Raw genomic sequence first — 20,193 nt, 5'->3', positions numbered from 1 at the left:
AAGCTTTTTTCCATATTTTTAATTATGATATTGAAAAATGACTATTAAAAGCTCTTTTTTTAAATGAAACTTTTACTTTTGTGGGAAATTGTAATTGTTATGATTAATTGGTAACAGGACATCGTGTCATCCAATTTAGTCTGTAATCATACTCGTGATTAACAAATCGGACGATCGCGAAGCGGAAGTCCGATTTGTTAATCACTCTTATGATTACCGACCGAATTCGACTCCTCTCAGTCCTATTACAATTATTACTCGTGTTTATGCAGGTTGTAACTAGTGCATTGACAAATATCGCTCTCCTGCAAAACAAGAACCTACCAGCCATTTCCGCTTCGCCCCGTTAATCAAAAACTGAAATTTTCACAAACGCTTAATTATAGTCCAACCTATGAACTATGTACTATTACGACACCAAATGTACAGAGCTGAGTATCCTTTCCGTAGAGGTAGATATTATTTCAATACTGGCTTCTATTTTATAAGGAAATCTGAGCAAATAATACTTCTAAGCTAGAAACAATTTTGAAATGTAAAACATTTGAAGTTTCAAATTTTAAAGGCCTCTTAAAATTGTAATGGTATATTATGGAGGTGCAAACTTACAACTCTTGCAGGCTGAACATCTTTGAAAATACTGCTTCTGGCAGCACTTCTATTCCATTATCACTGATATCACTAGAAACAACAAAGACAATAAAGGCACTTATAATCCATCAGATGTTCTTGCTCGCGCGTTATTGTTTTAAACACAACATTAACTGTCATCTGACGAATATCATTATCCTTTTGTAAGGAGAAACCATGATCGGATCGTCTCTTAACTTGTTTAAATGATTTTTCAGGTAGAGGCAAGGAGAAAATGAGAGAAACAGAATGAGAAAAATAAAAGTAGAGGAATCGCCAAAAGGTAAGAAATCAGGAGAAAGAGAAGTGCTCGTGTTTGCCTACTCTTGATCTATTCGTTCCAACTTTCTGAGAATCAACATCCGATTACATATATTGTATATATATATATATATTATTATTATTATTATTTTTTATTTTTATTATTTTTTTTTTCATTTGCTCTGATTATTTTTAAGAGTCAATTAACCTTTAGGTACAAAAAAATCCAGCCTTGCGTTTCTTGGATAATGGGCTAAAAATAAAAGAATAAAAAATAATGATGTCACGAGATACCAAAAGTCACATGCGAGCAGGCTCCTTTCTTTGCTACTTACAGGGATTTAAGCCCAGCCATGTTATGGAGGACCTCTTTAGGCAAATATGCAATCTTATTCCCGCTTATGTTGCTAATTCAGTAAGAAAACAAAAATAAAAAAAAACATATTAGAAGTTTAATTTGCTTAATGACCACCATTGACACTCCAGATAGCTTATGAGTGAAAATTGCGCTCTTATGCAAGTTTCGCAGAAGTTGTCCATAGCCAATTCAAGTGATTACCAACAAAAGTTTTAAGAGTTTATCATTTTAAAAGCTTCAGTTGAGTCTTTTATCTCGTCTTCGCAAATCCCTTACATCCGCACTGTTGCTGTCAAACTTGGCCAAATGTTATCAAAAGCACGATTGCCACTAGGTAACATTTTGTAAAACAAAAAAGAACGGCTGTTTGCAAAAAGGGATTAAGAAACATCTTTTAGATGCCATATTTTGGCACTCAACTGAGCAGTGGTGTTAATTTCACGCCCAATTTTATTCAAAAGGGTACAAATTTCATCTCGTCATATAATAAGGAGGTCCTTCCTTTTTCCAGCAATCGTTTGCATCCTCGTTTGAACAAAATTTTGTCGAAACATTACACTTCAACATGTATTTTATCAGTCTCTTGTTGCTCCAGTCTCAGTGAGAAATCTATCACTCCTATCTGTCCTCAAAACGTTTAGAGGGAAAAATAAATATTAATTACCCATTCGACAAAACTAAGTCGAGAAGGTCGATATCCCGACAAAGCTGTACACTTACAGGTTTGTAGCCGTCGTTGGAAGACACTTGAAGATGTCAACTGATGAGTTTGAATTTTTGCACCAAAATGTATTTTCGGCCTGACGGTTCCTTATTTTACCACGGCTAAAGCACAGATTTGGGCACTCTGCATGTAAATAAAGTAATGAAGCACTTTTAGGTCCGGTTCAAACTTCGGACATTCCATGTGCCGAAACGTATACCCATTTGAGTCGACTGATATAATTAAGTTCGTCAGGAGATTTGCACGTGAAACTTAATGGCATGAAACTTGCTAATTCGACAAAAAGAAAACCTTTAGGGTCAGCGGTTCTTCTTCGAGGACTTAATGGTTTCAACGTGGCGGTAAAAAAGCACTATGCAAATTGAAAATTCTGAGCTTGGTATGCTCGCTAACAGCATCCATGAAAATAGGAGAAGGTGCTTAAACGCGAAAATGGCGTTACACCACCTTGTTGCATGTGAAAGACAAGTCTTGAATGTTCCTTTCTTTCTTTTATTACAGATGTTATTTCCAAGAGATAACATTACGACTGCTCCTCGCTCCTGTACCGATTTATATTAGACGTATGTCTAGTGTTTTTGATGCATGACGAAGCAGATCTCTCTTTTCTCGCCATATTTTTTCACACCAGGATTTTTGCACATTACACCTGGACGTATAGTGCTGTGGATTTGATATAATTTATATAATGTATCTGTAATGTATGCAGTAGATTCCGCGTATGTGAAGTTCGATGTCTGAGTGGAAGTCGAATTTTTGCCATTCTATTAATTCGACCGCTGTAATTGAAAAGAACAGCAAAGCCAACCCAAACACAAATGTGCCGATTGTAACTGACTCAGACGTAACATAAACATTAGGTTTGGCAATGTAATGTTCAAGGGTTTTTTTTTTCTATTCTACGAAGATGATCTTAGCCTCTCATAACCAGAGTATTTCAATGTAGTGTCTGGTGAGATATGTCTTACCCACAATTGTAACCGAGAAGCTTCTCTCGTCGGCACCAGCTTCATTACTAGCCACACATGAGTAGTTTCCAGTTTCATTTACGTGAGTCATTACCAAACCAGTTCCGCTATCCAAGGAGGTAGAGTTCTTAAGGATGGATATGTTGATAGGTGGAAATCCTTCGGCAGAACACCAAACTAAGTGACCTGGTGCTGCCCGCACATCTGGGTCTGTGATCAATATTTCCGGTTTATCTGCATATGCAAGGTAACGTTTACGTAAAAAAGAGAACCAGTTTAATTTAATAAGACCACGTAAGACATCTGAGATGTGAAAAATGAGGGTAAAGTCTGCATACGAGCCAAGTGGCCCATCAGGCCGGAGTTTATCCCGGTTTTTGTAGCATGAATCGACTAGGAGTATTTCGACTTTCCCCTGGATGGGATTTAATGCACCAGCATTAAATTCGCCAGTACCCGTTTATACACCTGGGTGGAGAGAGGCACCGTGAGAATTAAGTGTCTTGCCCAAGAACACAACGCAATGTCCTCGGCCCGGACCGCTCTATCCGGAGACGAGCGCACTAATCATGAGGCCATCACGCCTGTGGATGATGTGAAAACTCCTTCTCAAACTCATCAATAATTCATCAAGTTAAAACAAAGGAAATCATAACGGTAGCGGTGTTTGGATTACTGATCTCAATAATCATATAATTTTTATGATATTTCTCCGTTTGCAACTTACTTTATATTTTTGATTGAGAAGATATATCAAACACCTGAGACCAACTTTTTCGCCATTTCCAAACACTTTCAAGCTCTTAAGAAATGCTCCGTAGCTCTGTGCATTTTCGACTCTCTGGTCAAACTCATTAGTAATTCATCAAGTTTAAACAAAGAAAATCATGACCATTAGGGTGTTTGGATATCTGGTCTTATATAATTACCATGTATAGATTTTTATGATTTTATTTCTCCGTTTTCTCCTCAACTTTAGTTTCGATTGAGAAGATATATGAAAAACTCTATTTGACCTCATTTCCAAACACCTCGAATTTCGTCAAAAATACTCCGCAACTCTCTTATTTTCAACTCTCTTCTTGGTGTTTGTAAATGAGGTCAAACGCGGTCTTTCATCCAATATTTGCCTCTTGATGTTTTTCACCTCAGCCCAAACGGAAATGAGCATTATTATCTGATTGGCTGGTGTCCAAAATTTATGAGGTCGGAGTTGTTAGGTACACTGATAACGTCAGCAAGGTATCAGACTTGTTTGATTTTCCCACGTGATTTGGATCCAAAATCCAAAAGAGTCATAACAATGCGATTACTAGAACCTATCACCTTAGAACGAAGTTGACAAACCCGCATACGTTATTCGAGCTAGAGCAGAGGATGCGAAACTTTTTTTTGTTTGAAAATGGCCTGGCCAAAGATCCGGGTGAAGATTCTTAAAATTGTTCAACACAAATTTTAATACCAAACAAAGTTGACGAAAGCTAATAATTGTTTAGTTGGTTAGTTTCAGTCCTAAATTTTCGGCAGCAAGAATCGTCAAGCCCGGGACGCTGGGACAGGTTTTTGCGATGAACTGCTTCGCGTGTTGTCAGGCGACAAGTCGCTGCGAGAAGGGGAGGACATTTTAATTTCTCGTCATATAGACGTTTTAACATTTCATTTCAATTCGGACAACTTCTGACGTTAAAAAAGATTAAAAAATTTAATAAAAACGTTTCAGTCAGAGACCTTCAGTTATTACAACTTTTGAATAAAAACGAGCTTTAAATAATATCAAGGTGCTAGTGATTACGTAAATACAAGTGACAACTAATGAATGTACAAAATCACGTGAAAGAGCAGAGAGTGGTGCTAATTACAGTCAAGAGCGTCGAACCGTGGCCACCAGACTAAGTTTGTGACATCTTTCTGACAGTTTTTTGATTAGTTTGATGGCTTCCGGTTTAAGCGGGCCAATCAGATTTTCAGAGCAAGGAATTTTTGGCGGCAAATTTAGATTGTAAGCGACCGTGAACTTTAAGCACAGAGTGAACTTTAACCACAGACAGACATCATGGCTGCCGATCAAAACATGAGTGAGTTCCAGTTTGAAGTTGTCTCAAGCGTTGTGACTGTTTATTTCAGCTACTTGCTTTCTCTTGTATTCAAAAGGCGAATGTCCAGTTTCGCCTGAACCAAAACGGCGGTTTTTACGATAACGGGCGGGCTTTATCACTTTGTCACCGGGAGCGGGTATTGGATCTTTACCATGACGGCAACAGCGAGCGAGGAATCGCTAGAGAAGTTCGTATGCGAATAATATTGTCAAGCGGTACAATGAACCTAATACGTCTCTTAGAGCCCCAAAAGTCTGTCGTGGCCCGGAGAAAGTTGATCTTTACGCTTCTGGATTTATAGAAGCTCGGCGACTCATAAAGTCTAGCATTTATGCCAGTGAGATCAGGCAAAGACTGCTTCTTGATGGAATCCTTCATCCAACTGATCTCCCAAGCAGTTCACAAATAAACAAACTGTCACGAAATGAGCACGCCACGACCAGAAAACAACATCAGTTATTCCGCGTGAATCTACCACGACTGAAGTAATCGAGAGAACAGATGATTATCTGAATGAAATTTCAACCTTTCACTCAACTCAACTGCACTTTTTCGATGAAACTGGGGTAATCAAAACTTCGGGAAATAGAATTTATGGCAGTGCGCCTGTAGGTGTACCCGCATTCGAAGTGCAACGCTACGCGCCAAATGCGAATTACACGGTTAACTTAATCCACTCGATAACTGGGGTTGACTTTTGTAACATTTTAGACGGGCCGTCGAATGGCATGGAGCTTCTGATTTTTTTTGATGAAGCTTTCCAGTTAGAGCGGGAAGATGGAAGCGCTGTTCTTGAACGTGAGGATTGTGTTATTATGGATAATTGTGGTTTTCACCATGCTCGATTTGTGGAACCCGTTTTGCGGGGCATGCTTGGGGATTGCGGGGTTGGACTTATTTATCAGCCTCCGTGTTCCCCAGATTTCAACACATGAGAACTGTGTTTCCACCAAATCAAGGGCTTTTTGCAACGACACCAACTGCTAGCTGAAAATGAAACGAAAATTGCTATTGCTGATGGTATACTTGAAATTACCCCACGACAATCCTGATCATTTTTTCAACATCTTGGATATGTTTTGTAATAGCACACTTGATTATGGAGGCCCGTTCTGGTCAAAATTGTAGTAATAAAATTGCCCCACAAGTCAGTTTTTTCAGTCAATGTTTTACTTTTTATGAGCTTGCTGTGTATTTTCATCGGCGGTACAAATTTCTTTTTCGAGGTGCTTGCTTATTTTTTTTTTTTTAGCAGCCTGAATTATTTTAATTTAGTCAGGTCAAATTTTTTGTGGGTACTAGGAACGAATTTTTTCACTCGTACTGCAAATTATTTTTGACTGGTACTGCGAATTATTTTTTACTTGTGGTACTTAGAATTATTTTTTCATTGGCGCTGACAATTATTTTTCAAGGTATCGTGAATTTATTATTTGGCCTACAATACATTGCGGGCTTGCGATTTGAGGGGGACTGGCTCGAGTACTTTCCCGCTCAATTTCTTCGCGCCATCTTTGAGGTTTCATCTTTTAATTGTATTGAAAATATTTGGAGATGGATAAATCTGTTCAACGGCAGATACGTGAGATAGCCAATAATGCTATAACAGAAATCAGTCGAATTTCTCAGCTAGTGAACTCCAATCACACTGCGGCAGCAAGTAATCAGCGAAGTTCTTCCTCTTCGAGTCCATTATCTTCTGGTTCTGCTTCTAGTGCCCTTCCGTCAGGATCAGAATCGGGATCTTCTTCTAGAAGTTCAGGAAGTTTGGTAAGGGAACTGCACCGAAGATTCCCGAGTATGCAAGGAACAACTCATCGTAGTTCTGCTCCTACTTCGAGCGGTAGAGGCCGCTCTAATTCGACACAAAGGGTTGGCCGTCCATCGAATGAGTTTGCCATCAAAGACATTATTATTGTGGGTTTACAGTGTGAAAAAACACCAACAACTCGCTAGGAAAAGGTCAGTCTCCAACGTAGAAATCGTGTTATAAGTGGATTTACAATTGACAAAGGGTGGAATGAAAAAACCCTTTACAATAAAGTGAAAGCACAGTTTCCAGAGGAATGCAAATACATTGAGTTCGAATTCGTGAAGAATATCTCTGGAGTGCTAGTGAAACCGACATTGGCTTCAGGGGTGAGGATCAATGGAAACATTTTGCTGAAAAGCATTGCTTCTACAGGTGCTGTGTATGTGCGTTTACTGGTCGAAGATGACCCTGATGAGGTGGACAGTGGTATTCAAAGGAGTATGGATGATTTCATGTCAGAAGTGAATCAAGAGAGCATCATCGTACAAGATGAGGTGCAATCTATGAACTGTGAAGGGCCAAATACAAATAGACATAAGGAAGAGGAACATGCAGAGGAACAGGCACATACAGTCGAATCTGCAGATGATGAAGAGCGAGATAGTGGAGAACAACATGCAGCCATAACTGTAGATGATCAAGAGGGAGGCAATGGAGAACAACATGTAGTACAACCTGCGGCTAATAAGGAACAGCCTGTAGATAATGGAGAGCCTCTCAGTGAGGCTGACTATTTGAGAATCATTGATAACATTACTGTCAATATTATTGATGAATGTAAGGGATTTCAAAATCCAGTTGCCATCCTGAAGAAAGCCCAAGAACACATTTTAGATGGAAGGCAGTTGGACATAATTGACCCCTCAACAGAACTAAAAGGAAAGACCAACTTTATAATAATAGATAGGGACCATGTTTTTCAAGATGCATTAGCTGAAGTAGCATTAATTGACAACTTAAGGCTGCCACTTGAGGTAAATTTTATGGGAGAGGGAGCTCAGGACTTGGGGGGACCTAGAAAAGAGTTTTTCAGGTTAGTTCTCAAAGAAATCAAAGAAAAATTGTTTGACAGTGGACTCATCCAGGACTTTGCAGAACGTTGCTATACATCTGGTATAATAATGGGATTAAGTGTTCTACAGAATGGGAAAATTCCCAGCTTTCTGTCTGAGGAACAACTTCAAGAACTTATTGATGATTCATCTGAGCATTCCCCCTGCATTGTCAACCTACGAAATGGTTTACGTAAAGTTGGAGTCCTGCAACTGATGGCAAAGCTTCCTTTGTTTTTATACCTTTTCAGGCCCTCTTCTAGCAAACTCAATGTGAGGAATCTTGTCCATTTGTTGGAACCAAAGTTTGCAGAGGAGGGTTCCAATACTAAGAGGTATGAAAAAGAAGTATATGCCGCATTTTACAAATACGTGAAAGAAGTTGCTTCAGGGAGAAGGGTTACTGGATCCACCACCCTAACCCTTAATCACATTTTGCAATTTGTTTGTGGCGTAGATGAGGAGCCAGCATTGGGATTTTCAATTTCCCCGCAGATCAGATTTGTATCCAGCAGTGGGAGCTTCCTCCCTACTTCAAACACTTGCACTAATACATTGCATCTCCCATCTCCAAGCAGCACAGTCAGTCTTCCTTCAGATGACATACTCTTTAATCTGTATGACTATGCTTTTGGTAGCACATATTTTGGAATTATTTAACAGATTCCAATAATGTTATTGTAGAGTTAAGCATTATTACATCTGTTACCAAAAGGCTCTTTTCAGAAATGAGGATTACAAGTTTGAATTGAAACTTATGCTTTGTCAAGAGTTAATTTGTAGAAAGGTGACAGTTTGTTTTGAAGGTTTTTACATTACAACAACTTGAACCTTGAAGTCAAGTTCGATTGAAAGAAGTCTGTCCCTTGAACATGATGTTGTTAATCACAAATGTTTCAGTGGCCATGTTAAACAATGGTAATATTATTCATGACAACATCAGGCCATGTTGAGTTTGAACAGTTTTCAGTTAACTGACAGAAAATGGTTTTCAATCTAGGATATTCCTGCTTCAATCTAGGATATTCCTGCTTCAATCTAGGATATTCCTCATTCTTGGGTTTCCATTTTAACAACTTAGCTTTTGCAACTGGTTGGGTTTAGTAATGGTGCTTTGCATCAGTTTTGTATGTATTCAAGCGAGATCTCTAAATAGTGTTTTCTCCAGCCTTATTGATACATGTACCTCAATACTTTAGTGACAGCTATGGGAAGAGGTAGCAAAAGTTTACTTTCATACCCGGTATTTGTTACTTAACTTTGTCATTACTTTCCTTTAATAAAATGTTTATGTTATCAACCCAAGTATCATTTTTCTCTTTTTTCAGGGAAATTCTTTATATGGGAGAAATACCCACTCTTAGTGCAGGGAATAGGCTATAGAACTCAGGCTGATGAACTGTAAAATGTTTTCCTGAATGATTTCAATTCTCATATTCTGATGGTGTTCACTACTTTAGTTCATTGGTGTGGGTTTTGTTTGTGGCAAACAAACAAACAAAAGAATCAGAAAGAAGATAAAAGAGGCAACTGTGTAACAACTTATCCAGGTCATTACCACTCTTAATGTTAATGAAAAATGAAAGTGGGAGCTATTGAGTGCACTTTGAATGAAGAACTACAGACCTGTCATTAGAAAACATGGAATGGTGACTGTAAAATGGGTACAAAAGCCAAGTTGTTTTGAGGGGAGGTGGAGGGTGTGGGTGTTAACAAGATGATTTTTTAATCTTTCAAAGTAGGTTTTCTATTGTGACTCTTATACATCTGACTTCTCCCTCTGTTCATCATGGGATACAATTTTGCAAAGTGTCCCAAGGGCACAAAATGACTGTTTTGTAATAACCTGACTCAGTGCACTTAGGTTAATGCACTTTACCTTCTCAAAGGTCTAGTCAAAATCTAGGTTGAGTTCAAATCTTTCCTCCAAAAAGCAGCAACAAACGGAGTTTTTTATTATTTGACACAGAAATCCTAGTTTTCAAAATTGCAAGCAGACATAAAAGCTCACATCAACAGGGTTTTCCATCAGTGACTTCCATTCTTAAGTTTCTTCCTCGTTGAAAAGGAATAATGTCATGAGCTCGGCACTATTAAGGTAATTGTTCCGACCTTGATTATGGTCATTTTGAAAGGGATCTGGCAGTTGCATCCTTTGCTCTTCTGTGAGCACAAAGGTTGGTGGATCAATCTGTACCTGGTAGTCTTCATCGCTTACCCTCCAGCGTTGAACTCGCAACCCTCTACTCCTCAAGGCTCCAATAAATCGTCTCCTACCAATATTTGGTGTGAGAAATCCACCATTGCTGACATTTGTATCAGCTGCAGTTATTTCTTTGTAGATTTGATCTAACTCATCATCAGATATGTCTGAATATTGTTCAAAATTATCACTTATACCTAACACCCTTCGTCTTCTTTGAAGCGTTGATACACTTATGTGAAGCAACTGGGCTATTTTTTCCCATGAAAAATGTATAGAACGCAAATATTCTATTTGTTCTTTCGTTATGTTCAAGGCCGGTCTTCCAGGTCCTTGACCCTCCATCCTTGGACTTGGTTGAGGATAAAATGAAACAGAATTCTCTGCGCTTGATGCAGTAGTTTCACAAGACACGAGAAGTCTTTGAAGAGATTGCACATTGCTCTTCAAACGACGCACATGTTCAAGAAGGGGATCGCTCATTTGGGAAGTCATGTCATGTTCAATAAGGGTTAGAGTTGTGTACGAGTCTTGCAGCCGCTGCGTAATCTCTTCTATTAAATCTTCGGTCCAGAAAACCTCATCACTTGCGCACACACTAACGACTCCTTTCAAATTTTGTAAGAAAAGGTGAAAACCTCTTTCGTTTCTTTCTCTGACAATGTTTCGCCTTGGCATTCTTTTGGATAGCACTCGCACAATTTTCAAAATGGCCGCCTAGTAAGTCAAAACACTCGAGCCAGTCTCCCTCAATCGCAAGCCCGCAATGTATTGTAGGCCAAATAATAAATTCACGATACCTTGAAAAATAATTGTCAGCGCCAATGAAAAAATAATTCTCAGTACCACAAGTAAAAAATAATTCGCAGTACCAGTCAAAAATAATTTGCAGTACGAGTGAAAAAATTCGTTCCTAGTACCCACAAAAAATTTGACCTGACTAAATTAAAATAATTCAGGCTGCTAAAAAAAAAAAAATAAGCAAGCACCTCGAAAAAGAAATTTGTACCGCCGATGAAAATACACAGCAAGCTCATAAAAAGTAAAACATTGACTGAAAAAACTGACTTGTGGGGCAATTTTATTACTACAATTTTGACCAGAACGGGCCTCCGTACTTGATAGCCATGTCAGCACGTAATAGACAAGCAATTTGTTATATTCGACCTCCTGTTTCGTGAGATGTTAGTCCAGAATTAGAGTGCAAGCCATGTTTTTCAGTGTTTCATGTGCATATTTCGGACCCACTCACACGTTTATTCGCATAAACATGAAACAAACACCGGTCGTCAGCCTTCGCGATTGGCTCATTGCAATCAGCACTTCAAAAGACAAGGTTGAAGATGTACACAGAACGTGGCTGTAAAGAACTCGAGCTGGGTTTCCGGTTTATAGGTTTGTTTCTTCCTCCCGTGTGGGTTCGCCTATAAGTATAAATTCAAATTTTACATTGAATGTAATCAGAATGCTGCCGCACGCCGGACTGTCTGACATTGTGTTGGTTTCTTTATGAAGTGTATGAAATCAGAACCAGAATACAAAACCTTAATTTATTTCGTTGAATAATTCTACCATGATCAGTTTTACCTCTGAACAACTAGTGTACAATACATTTATGACTTTTCAGACCAAGAAACAGAATATCAAAAACACCCCTGTTTGGTCTTTCCAAATGCAATTATGCGCGACCGCACAGCGCCTGGATAAAGTAAACGAACAGAACGTTGTAAATAATAATGGGATAATCTACTTACAGTAAGATATAAACCACGATTATTTTGATTAAATGCCGTAAATTTACGCTTACAGGTAAAACACAACACTAAAAGTATCAATAGAACATCGAGATTCATCAACTCACAGTTAAAGTCACTACTGTGCAGTAGAGCGCATCGAGTTACTATGAAAGTGGGATCATGATTTTTCTTCGTAAAAACAAAACTCATAACTCAACTAAAGCAGTCTAATAAAGCCGAAAATATTGCAACAAATAATCCGTAATGTCACCGCTGTCTTGAAGAACTCGCACAAGTATTTGCGCTCTAGCTTATATCTTTGTGAGGCATCAGTGCTTTCAGCTGAGAATTTTGGAATCACGATCCAACTGAAGACGTTTCCCACTTGCATATTTGATGAAATTTTGGGCTCGTAATCTCGGTCGCATTATGGCGAAAAATGATAATTTGGCCCGCTCGCGCGCATTTCTGAGACCTTCCATATTAGCTTCCTCGTCTGCACTTTGTTGTTCGAGATTCTTTATCGTATGCTGTAGCTCTTGTATATTTGCTCTGTGTTCTGGATGTTTCTCTCGTACTTTGCAACGGCTGATGTTAGTACAAGGCTCATTCTTGCAGGTGGTTTTTGTGTGCCCAGCGACGTGGCAAACTGTACACATTCGTGCTCGAATACTGGACAGCGACAAAAACTGTTTATCTTGTTGTTTCAGATTGTTCAATTCTTCTCTTGCAGTTGATAGCTGCACTTGCAAGACAGTGAGATTTTCCTTTAGTTCCTCTTCCTTCAGATCTAATGGACTCCTTTCCCTAGCTAATGTAAAACACGGAATTGTAGTTTGTGCCGTTGAAGTGGCAACTGGCGCCAAAGCCCTGTAGGTAAGTTGTTTTCGCTCTAACTCGCCGCCACTGAAAGCAGCAGAAGTTGACAACCCACCACAGTCAAGCATTTTTTGTGGAACTGGAAAATTCACCTCGTGGGCCTTGATGTAGATTTTTTTGTAGTCTCGATCGCCTACTTGCTTTGCTGTACGCAACATTTCAGGAAAAGCAAAAGGATCGTCTTGACTGAGGTTCACAAAGTCTCCATCTTCGTCTTTATAGCGAAGTCTGATAGAATCTTGACCAAGGTGAGCAAGAGGTGAACAATTCCTCTGTATGGTCTGAAGCAGGCTTTCGTATGTAACATTTCTCAGTAGAAATGTCGCAAATCTTTCCCCTCCGTAATCTACTTTTACCTGCAACGCCAAATTTTTGCAACTGAACTGAACGAAGAAGCGCGCCGGCTTTGATATCCCGACTTCGATTTTTAAGGCGTCTTATTGGGAGTTTACAGCAACCGGAAGCCATAAAACCCATCAAACTAATCTAAAACCTGTCAAAAAGATGTCAAAAACTAAGTCGGGTGGCCACGTTTCGACACTCTTGACTGTAACAAAGGACAAAAAACAAAATCAACAAAGCGAAAAATATTGAATGAATCGAAAACAAGCTACTATGAAAATAATCGGCAGAGTATGAGAGATAAAAACTAAAAACTAAAAACCAAACTGGCTAAAACGAATTAACTAACCGAAGAGGCAACGTGGCAAGCATAAGAAAAAGTTAAACCCGCCCTTACATATAACTGAAAACGTCAACCGCACCAAAATCCCAAAACGAGGCCTTTGGAGCCTGAAAAGGCAAATTAGTTAATTTGCTAATTTGCCCTTTCAGGGCATAACAGCAAATAACTCTCCTATATGCCTTTTGAGGCCAGGAAGACTAAATTCACCGTCTTTTCGTTGAATCATGAATTATACGATTTAATTAAAAGTGCTTTCAACATGAAATTGGAATCTAAATCAACGAACGTACAGATATCAAAACCGCGGCGGAGAGCTGATCTATAGCTTTATAAAGGTCTGCATCGAGAACAAGAGCTTCCTACATAGAGAATAGATTGAGCTTCAAACAAACTAGGCCATAGTTAGCAGTAAGCGAACACTCAACATGTTGTCGTTACGTCAATTATCGCCCGGAAGCCACTCAAATAAATTTCTTCCACGCTAGCGAATCACAGACAGTTCTGATAGTTAGCTAAGCCGAGAACGCCTAAAATTGATAAAACAAGGAAATTCTACTCACGATAAGCGCTTGAACTCATGTTCTTCACTCTGCTCGTGGCCATGTTTTGCTCGCAAATAGCAATGTCCCGGATGTACTTCAATTTTGTCGAGCGCCGAACGGCCGTATCCAGATTTCAACAGATTTTTTCCAAGTCTTTAGTTACATCAAAGTTGAGGGCAAATGACCCAACAGCAGCTAGAAATGTCTACTCCATTGCACGTCTAAGCCCTAAATTGATGTAGCTAAAGATTTTTGCTGTCTAAAGCAAGCGCAACATTATCGCCACAGGGCAAACGGCGTACTGTTACGAGATTAAATGTGACCCGTACAGTTTACACATCTCCTCAGGCCCGCCTCACTAGGATAATGGACGACACTTACTAGCAAATCGTTAGACTTGGGCCTTCATTGGACTTAATGATGTCCTCGGGCAGACTTCCTTTAGGCAGCAAATACAGAACGCTAATCGGTCGCTCCTTGTCAGAGTTACCGCGCGAACTGAATTCAGACGAGTATAGCCTGGGCTAAACTTAGCACAAATTGAAAAAGGGGGTGGGGGGGGGGGGGGTGCTCGATAATTAAAGAAAAAAAAAACCCTAAATAAATGAAACATGCGGCAAGGTGTTTCTACATTTCATGCTAACTCAGATTTACAAGCTGCTGTCATAGCGAAAGCAAACAAACAAATTAAAAAAAGAGAAAAAAAACAACTAAATCAAAAAAACACTTGGTTCAGTCTTTAACAACGTTTTCATAAATCCAGACATATATTTCAAGGGAACAAGACTGGATGACCCAGAAAGGTCGAAAAACGAGCGTGTCTAATTTCTGTCGATCTTTCTAAAACATTTAGAGTCAAACTAGGGAGTTCCCTGAGCAGTTTAGGACATTCTGTGCCAATGTATGTCTGAATTTATGAAAACCGTGTTAACGACTTTGCACCAAAATAGCGGGCATGTTTTTGGAAAATCGGTTAAATATATATTATTTTACTGATATAGGGTATGACTGGATAACGGTTTTGAACTGAAAGGTGTATTGTGTAATCAAGTTGTTACTTAATGTTATCATCCCGAATTCCTCCAAAAAAAAATCACAGCAACCTGCCTCGTATTCCTTTCAATTTGCTCTGAAGATTTAGCATGTAACGGATAAATTATTCAAAACTTACCTTTAGTTGTATTAAACGTGTAAACACCCTTAAAGCTACTAAGGGGTTTCATCCACCAATATTTTCCTCCCAATCTCATAAGCTCTACCAACATAAATCTCCCACTTGACTGTATTATGAAAGGTTGCCTTGCTCCGGTAAAGGTAGCTAACGAGGTGCTCCTTGAGGTATGTCCATCGTAGATTTCGAACCAATCATGACCAAACGTTTGTGAATCAGAGAGTTGAAATGTCACAAATTTTAATCTGATGTGCTGGTTCGGTTGCGCCCTGATGACCCAGCTGTAAGCTCTGCAGTACCATACTCTTAAATCAAAATCAGAACTGCTGAATTCGCCAGAATCTTGAACGTCAAAGTCGCATCTGGAAAACACCGCTATAAAGGTAGATGCTTCAGTATTAGTTAAAGGCAGGACCATATGTTAAATGTTAAATTAAAAACTAAATGCCATTTGAAGAACTTCTTTTTAAATTTTGTTTTCATTTCTTTTTGCTGTCAGATTGGGAAATTGTGGAACGAGTCGAAACCAATGGTTTCTTGATTTCTTGAGTGTGGTCATTTCAGGAAATTAAAGCGTACGAAGAATTCACTTCCTAATATTATGAATAGATCGTTTTCACTGTCACGCAATAAAAAAATAAATCGAAAACCATTCAGTGGATAAAGTCATGAAATTATGATCTTATAGAAAACAGATAGAGAAGACACTTCTCCAAGTTTTAGGTTTGTGCGTTTTCAAAGACTGCAGATATTTGTCGAAATGTTACGCAGAAATTTACAGAGCCCCGTATGGAGACGCCATATTGATGCACCTCTGTGGTGCACCAACATGAAGGCCGGAAAATAGTGTAAACATCTGGAACTTACTTTGGCTATCAAGGCGACAGATTATCTCTAATGAACAAACAAACATTTACATAAGCACTTTTCTTAATGATCTAACTTCTAAAAAAGCTAAAAATCATGAGATAGGTATATATTTTTCGACAAATGCGACTGTAGCTTTGTGTCACGCAACGTCATAACTCTGAAATTCAAAATACGCTGGTTTTCAAACGAAGCACACTGTTGAGCTGTAACATAAATAGAGATAAATTTACCCCCTCTTATGCCTGATGGGGATAGAAACTTTGGTGGCTCTTCAGTTTTCGATTTTAGAAAGTGATGACGTCACATGAAAACGATGTATAGTTTAATTCAAAACAAGTGTACTGCATGCTTATAAAACAATTTTTCTGCTTGTCTTTTTAGATTATCCTGTCCATTTTGCTTAGTTTAATCGCCCGATATTCGTCGCTTCTGTGAGTTCACAATGGCGAGCCCTCCGGTCCAAAAAAATCAATATTTAATTTAACGACAAAAAAACGAAATAAAAATGGAAAACACAATAATAAAATAAAATAAATCACGATAAAAAAAATCGACGTTTCGACTTCTCCGAGGTTATTTTTAGTGCGAGTAAAAATCTATAAAATTAGCATCAATATTTTTCTAACTTTAAAAGATAGTTTGCAATGAGATATATAAGACAAGTGATAAAAATTTCTACGACGTTAAAAAGGGGCTAAAACAATGAGACAACAAAACAATAAAACAATACTAATAACCTTAAAGAACTGATTTAAACAAATAATTTAGAGCGAAACGAATCACACTGCTTGTTCAGTATTGGTTTTTGTAGTTCTTTGATAAAAACAAACAAACAAAAACATTTCGAAACTAAGATAGTCAAATTTGTTTTAATTATAATGATGATGATGATGTTAGCACTTTGAGAATACAATTTAAACTGGCTTCCATGTTCCTCGTATTTAGTTGTTTTTTTTTTTCAATCATCATAATTATGATTGTACTGTTTTACATAAGACCTACCATTGGGCTTCCACACAAGTATCGCAATTACCAGAGCTGTATAAAGACAGCCCGGCATCTTGCACTCAGTGGAACAACTGCAATGACACGAAAAAAAAAACCATCAAAATTCATCTTCAGGACCTTCTTCATGACAGAATAAGCAATGATTATTGAATACTGGCTTATAATTGATGATACAAGCATGTTGGTTTCAAATGGAGAAATTAACGTTGAAAAAATCAGCGGCTTATTATCGAGACAATACTTTTGAAGATTTTAACATGCACATACACATAATACTCTTCGTACTTAGGTAGTGTACGAAATGGAGGAATTACGACATATTTTCAAAAATACGACGAAATTTCGTGATTGAAAACAAAGAGCAAAATTCGAAGAAATTTGTTTGCATTACTTTCGCGCAATATTTTACAGGGGCACCCCTCCCACCCAGGCTTGCAAATAAAAAACAACAAACAAACAAACAAAACAAGATGAAACGACAACAACCACCTCAGTTTAAATAGAGGGTGAGCTTCTATTTTGTACCCCAGCTACAGAACAAGCAGCTCAACGATTTCTACAGTTTTACCATGAAATATCTTTCTTTTTTTAACGAAGACCCTAAATTAATCATATAACGGACACTTTTAGTCAACCCTACCAAGATATACTAAGTACTAAGCTCCCTGTTACAAGGTTTCATACAGCTCATTTTGTTTTAACTAGCTGCCTTTCTGGTAAGATATGAAATTAAGCTTGGTCGCACTTGGGTTTTGACCTCCGCGAACATTTTTGCAAAGAGATCAGATTTTTCCCTAGAGTTTACAGTGCAATTACCACGGTTCTAAGGATATTATTGACACATATTGTTTATAACTAAGAAAAGCAAGAACGACTGTACTCTAACTGACAGGAAAACAATTTCAACAGTTTGAGGAAATTTCGGGCCGGATTTTTTTCCCCGCTGCCTAAATTTCGCTCCTAAAAGTTAGCGGTAATCTTCATATATTTGGCCTTTTTTACACATCCATGGACGATTAGTCAACGCAAGTTTATCTCTGTTCACTTTAAAATGGCAAGGAAAGTCACTGTAAGTAAATTCAATTGAGTGTTTTGAAGTTGTGAGAGTTTGCTTGGTTTGTAGCTTGGCGCTGTAATGGCGCGTAATCCTGTGTTTCTCTCGCCGTTAAATTTGAGTCAATTTCTGTCGAGTTTACATCAATCTCTGATCGTTGCTGTAGTTAGGAGAATTTCTGTGGAATACACTTAACGAATTTCCTCGCTTTCTGCTATTCAATTTACGGTAGAAAAGTCTGAATTCAAGTGATTTTAAAAGCAACGACTGACAGAAATTGTCTTTGTAGTAAAACTTCAAACTTCGCACGAAATTTCACACCGCAAAAACAGTTTTGGAGAACTTGACTGGTGAAATAAATGCAACTAACTTAAAGTAGTTCGAAAAAAAATCTGTTCTTTACTACATCTTTCTTTGTCTACTATCTGAGTAACTCGCTCGTTGCTAAGAGTTTTCTTACAAATCGTTAGTAGACGGCGCGGAAGCCGATTAAATGACAAGAGTTGCGGAAACAAACCCATTTGTAATCTGTACAGCCAATTTACCGCAAGAAAAAAAAATAAACATGTTATTTGCCGGCTTAGGGTCGGTCCGTATAGTGAAAAACTGTGACCTCGGGCAACATTTTCAAGCCCCAGGTCACAGTTTTTCACTATACGGACCTCCAAGCCGGCAAATAACATATATTTATCCAGTAAGTTGTAAGTGAAAAAATGTTGGAAAGGTGCGCGCGCAGAAGCGACGACAGAACTGCAAACTGAATTCACTCAGAATTGTATACAAAGCTTCCTGACTTAGCGTCTCAATGCAAATATATCGAAGAGCTGTCATTCTAAAAACTGAGCATATTTGTAGTGTTTGTTTGTTTGTTTGTTTGTTTATTTTTTTTGCTTGTTTTATTTCTAGCAGACAGAGTCTATCTTTAGAAAAAAAATTATCAGAGAAGTGCTAGGAAAAGTCTTCGCGTCAACCTACCCTGTCAATATAGGAAACTTGAGTTCCTGGTGAATGGTTTTAATAGCAACGGAAAACTGTCAAACTGTGAAGAGACAAAGTTATGCTGCTTTAATACAAAAACAAAAACAAAGAAAATAACAAAATCTCATCACTGAATAATGTGATGTTAATAATTATCAATTAAGCATTGTTGCATTCTTTTCTCAAGCAACTAAGGATACCACAACTCTGCTTTTAAAAACAATTACAAATTGTAAAGCCTGACAACAAGTGAAAAACTTGACCACTGTCGTGTCCAATACTACTTTCTTCTGTTGACTGTCAATATTAAAATACAGAAGTCTTCCTATCTTTTCCATGAAATATGATTTGATTATAAAGCGAATAACAGATCTTTGCTTGAATATTCGACAAAAACGAAGCATACATTGTTATTCTCAATAATAGGCAAACCCGTTAAATTTTGTCACGTCATCAATACCAGGATATATCATTACACCTGAACTACTCTAATGTTTGTTTGCGACATGATCTTGCTGACGCCCGGCATGTCTCCTCATTAAAGACCCATTAATTTATTCGTGGTAGAATTCGGGTTTGGCCTCTCATCCTCAAAGCTTACTTACAGACCTTAATTACAAGTTTGTCGACATAAGCACAAAGTTTAGCCTCCGGAATACTAGACAAATAACGAAGCCTGTTCGAAATTTCTTCGCTCACTACGACTTCCTTTGTGCAAAAAACGCATTTATAAGTTTTGAAATATTACAGGACGTAATTTCAAGGTGGTCTAAGCCCACATTTTCTGTTCCAATATCATTATTTTGGTTTATGGTTATTTTCATTACTGGTGGGTAGCTATAACTTTCTTGTTTTTTCTGTTAGTTTTTTGGTTCTAAAGAACAATTGTTGCGACAGATCGCTTTTCAATAATTTAGGAGTACAGTATAGGCAAATTTGAAACCAATTGTCCATTTGAAACGTAAATATTGGATACGCTCGCTATTCCAAACTGCGAAACAACTTCGAGACCTATGTGATATTTTGTTGTTGTCTCGGTGGGCAAGGAGTATATGACTAACGATTAACACGTGCATCGATCAAAATTTCCTGTCAAACAACTCTGGTCGTAAGAATTATGTTTAAGTTCTTCTACAGAGTTTTCTCGAGGGAATTCAGTACAAAA

At 38.1% G+C, this 20,193-nt stretch overlaps 2 protein-coding genes and 1 long non-coding RNA gene across 3 annotated transcripts in view; 1 reads left to right on the top strand and 2 right to left on the bottom strand.

Annotated features, from left to right (window-relative positions):
- The window catches only part of LOC145500511 (uncharacterized), a 340,504-nt gene that overhangs the window by 74,880 nt on the left and 245,431 nt on the right, over nt 1–20,193 (bottom strand). The window lies entirely within an intron of this gene.
- LOC145500494 (uncharacterized) lies at nt 606–15,488 on the bottom strand. Its single transcript, XM_081480024.1, has 5 exons — nt 15,119–15,488; nt 2,942–3,175; nt 1,970–2,096; nt 1,227–1,298; nt 606–681 (listed from the first exon to the last, which is right to left on the bottom strand). Exons 1-5 carry the CDS (start codon nt 15,210–15,212, stop codon nt 606–608), a joined length of 603 nt encoding a protein of 200 aa, XP_081336150.1. The 5' UTR covers nt 15,213–15,488.
- Nucleotides 6,701–8,562, top strand: LOC145499846 (uncharacterized). The gene has a single exon (XM_081479375.1). It carries the CDS (start codon nt 7,291–7,293, stop codon nt 8,560–8,562), a length of 1,272 nt encoding a protein of 423 aa, XP_081335501.1. The 5' UTR covers nt 6,701–7,290.

Source organism: Orbicella franksi, chromosome 10 (genome assembly GCF_964199315.1).
Source record: "Orbicella franksi chromosome 10, jaOrbFran1.1, whole genome shotgun sequence".
NCBI lineage: Eukaryota > Metazoa > Cnidaria > Anthozoa > Scleractinia > Merulinidae > Orbicella > Orbicella franksi.
The sequence above is the reverse complement of the archived record's forward strand: the minus strand, read 5'-3'. Positions and strand labels throughout refer to the sequence as shown.

Coding starts and splice junctions, on each gene's coding strand:
- LOC145499846 (XM_081479375.1), top strand. CDS start 7,291: ATGGATGATTTCATGTCAGAAGTGAATCAAGAGAGCATCATCGTACAA.
- LOC145500494 (XM_081480024.1), bottom strand. CDS start 15,212: ATGTTGGTAGAGCTTATGAGATTGGGAGGAAAATATTGGTGGATGAAA. Junction 1,299..1,969: donor CCAACGACGGCTACAAACCT/GTAAGTGTACAG, acceptor TTACTGAATTAG/CAACATAAGCGGGAATAAGA. Junction 682..1,226: donor ATGGCTGGGCTTAAATCCCT/GTAAGTAGCAAA, acceptor TGTTGTTTCTAG/TGATATCAGTGATAATGGAA.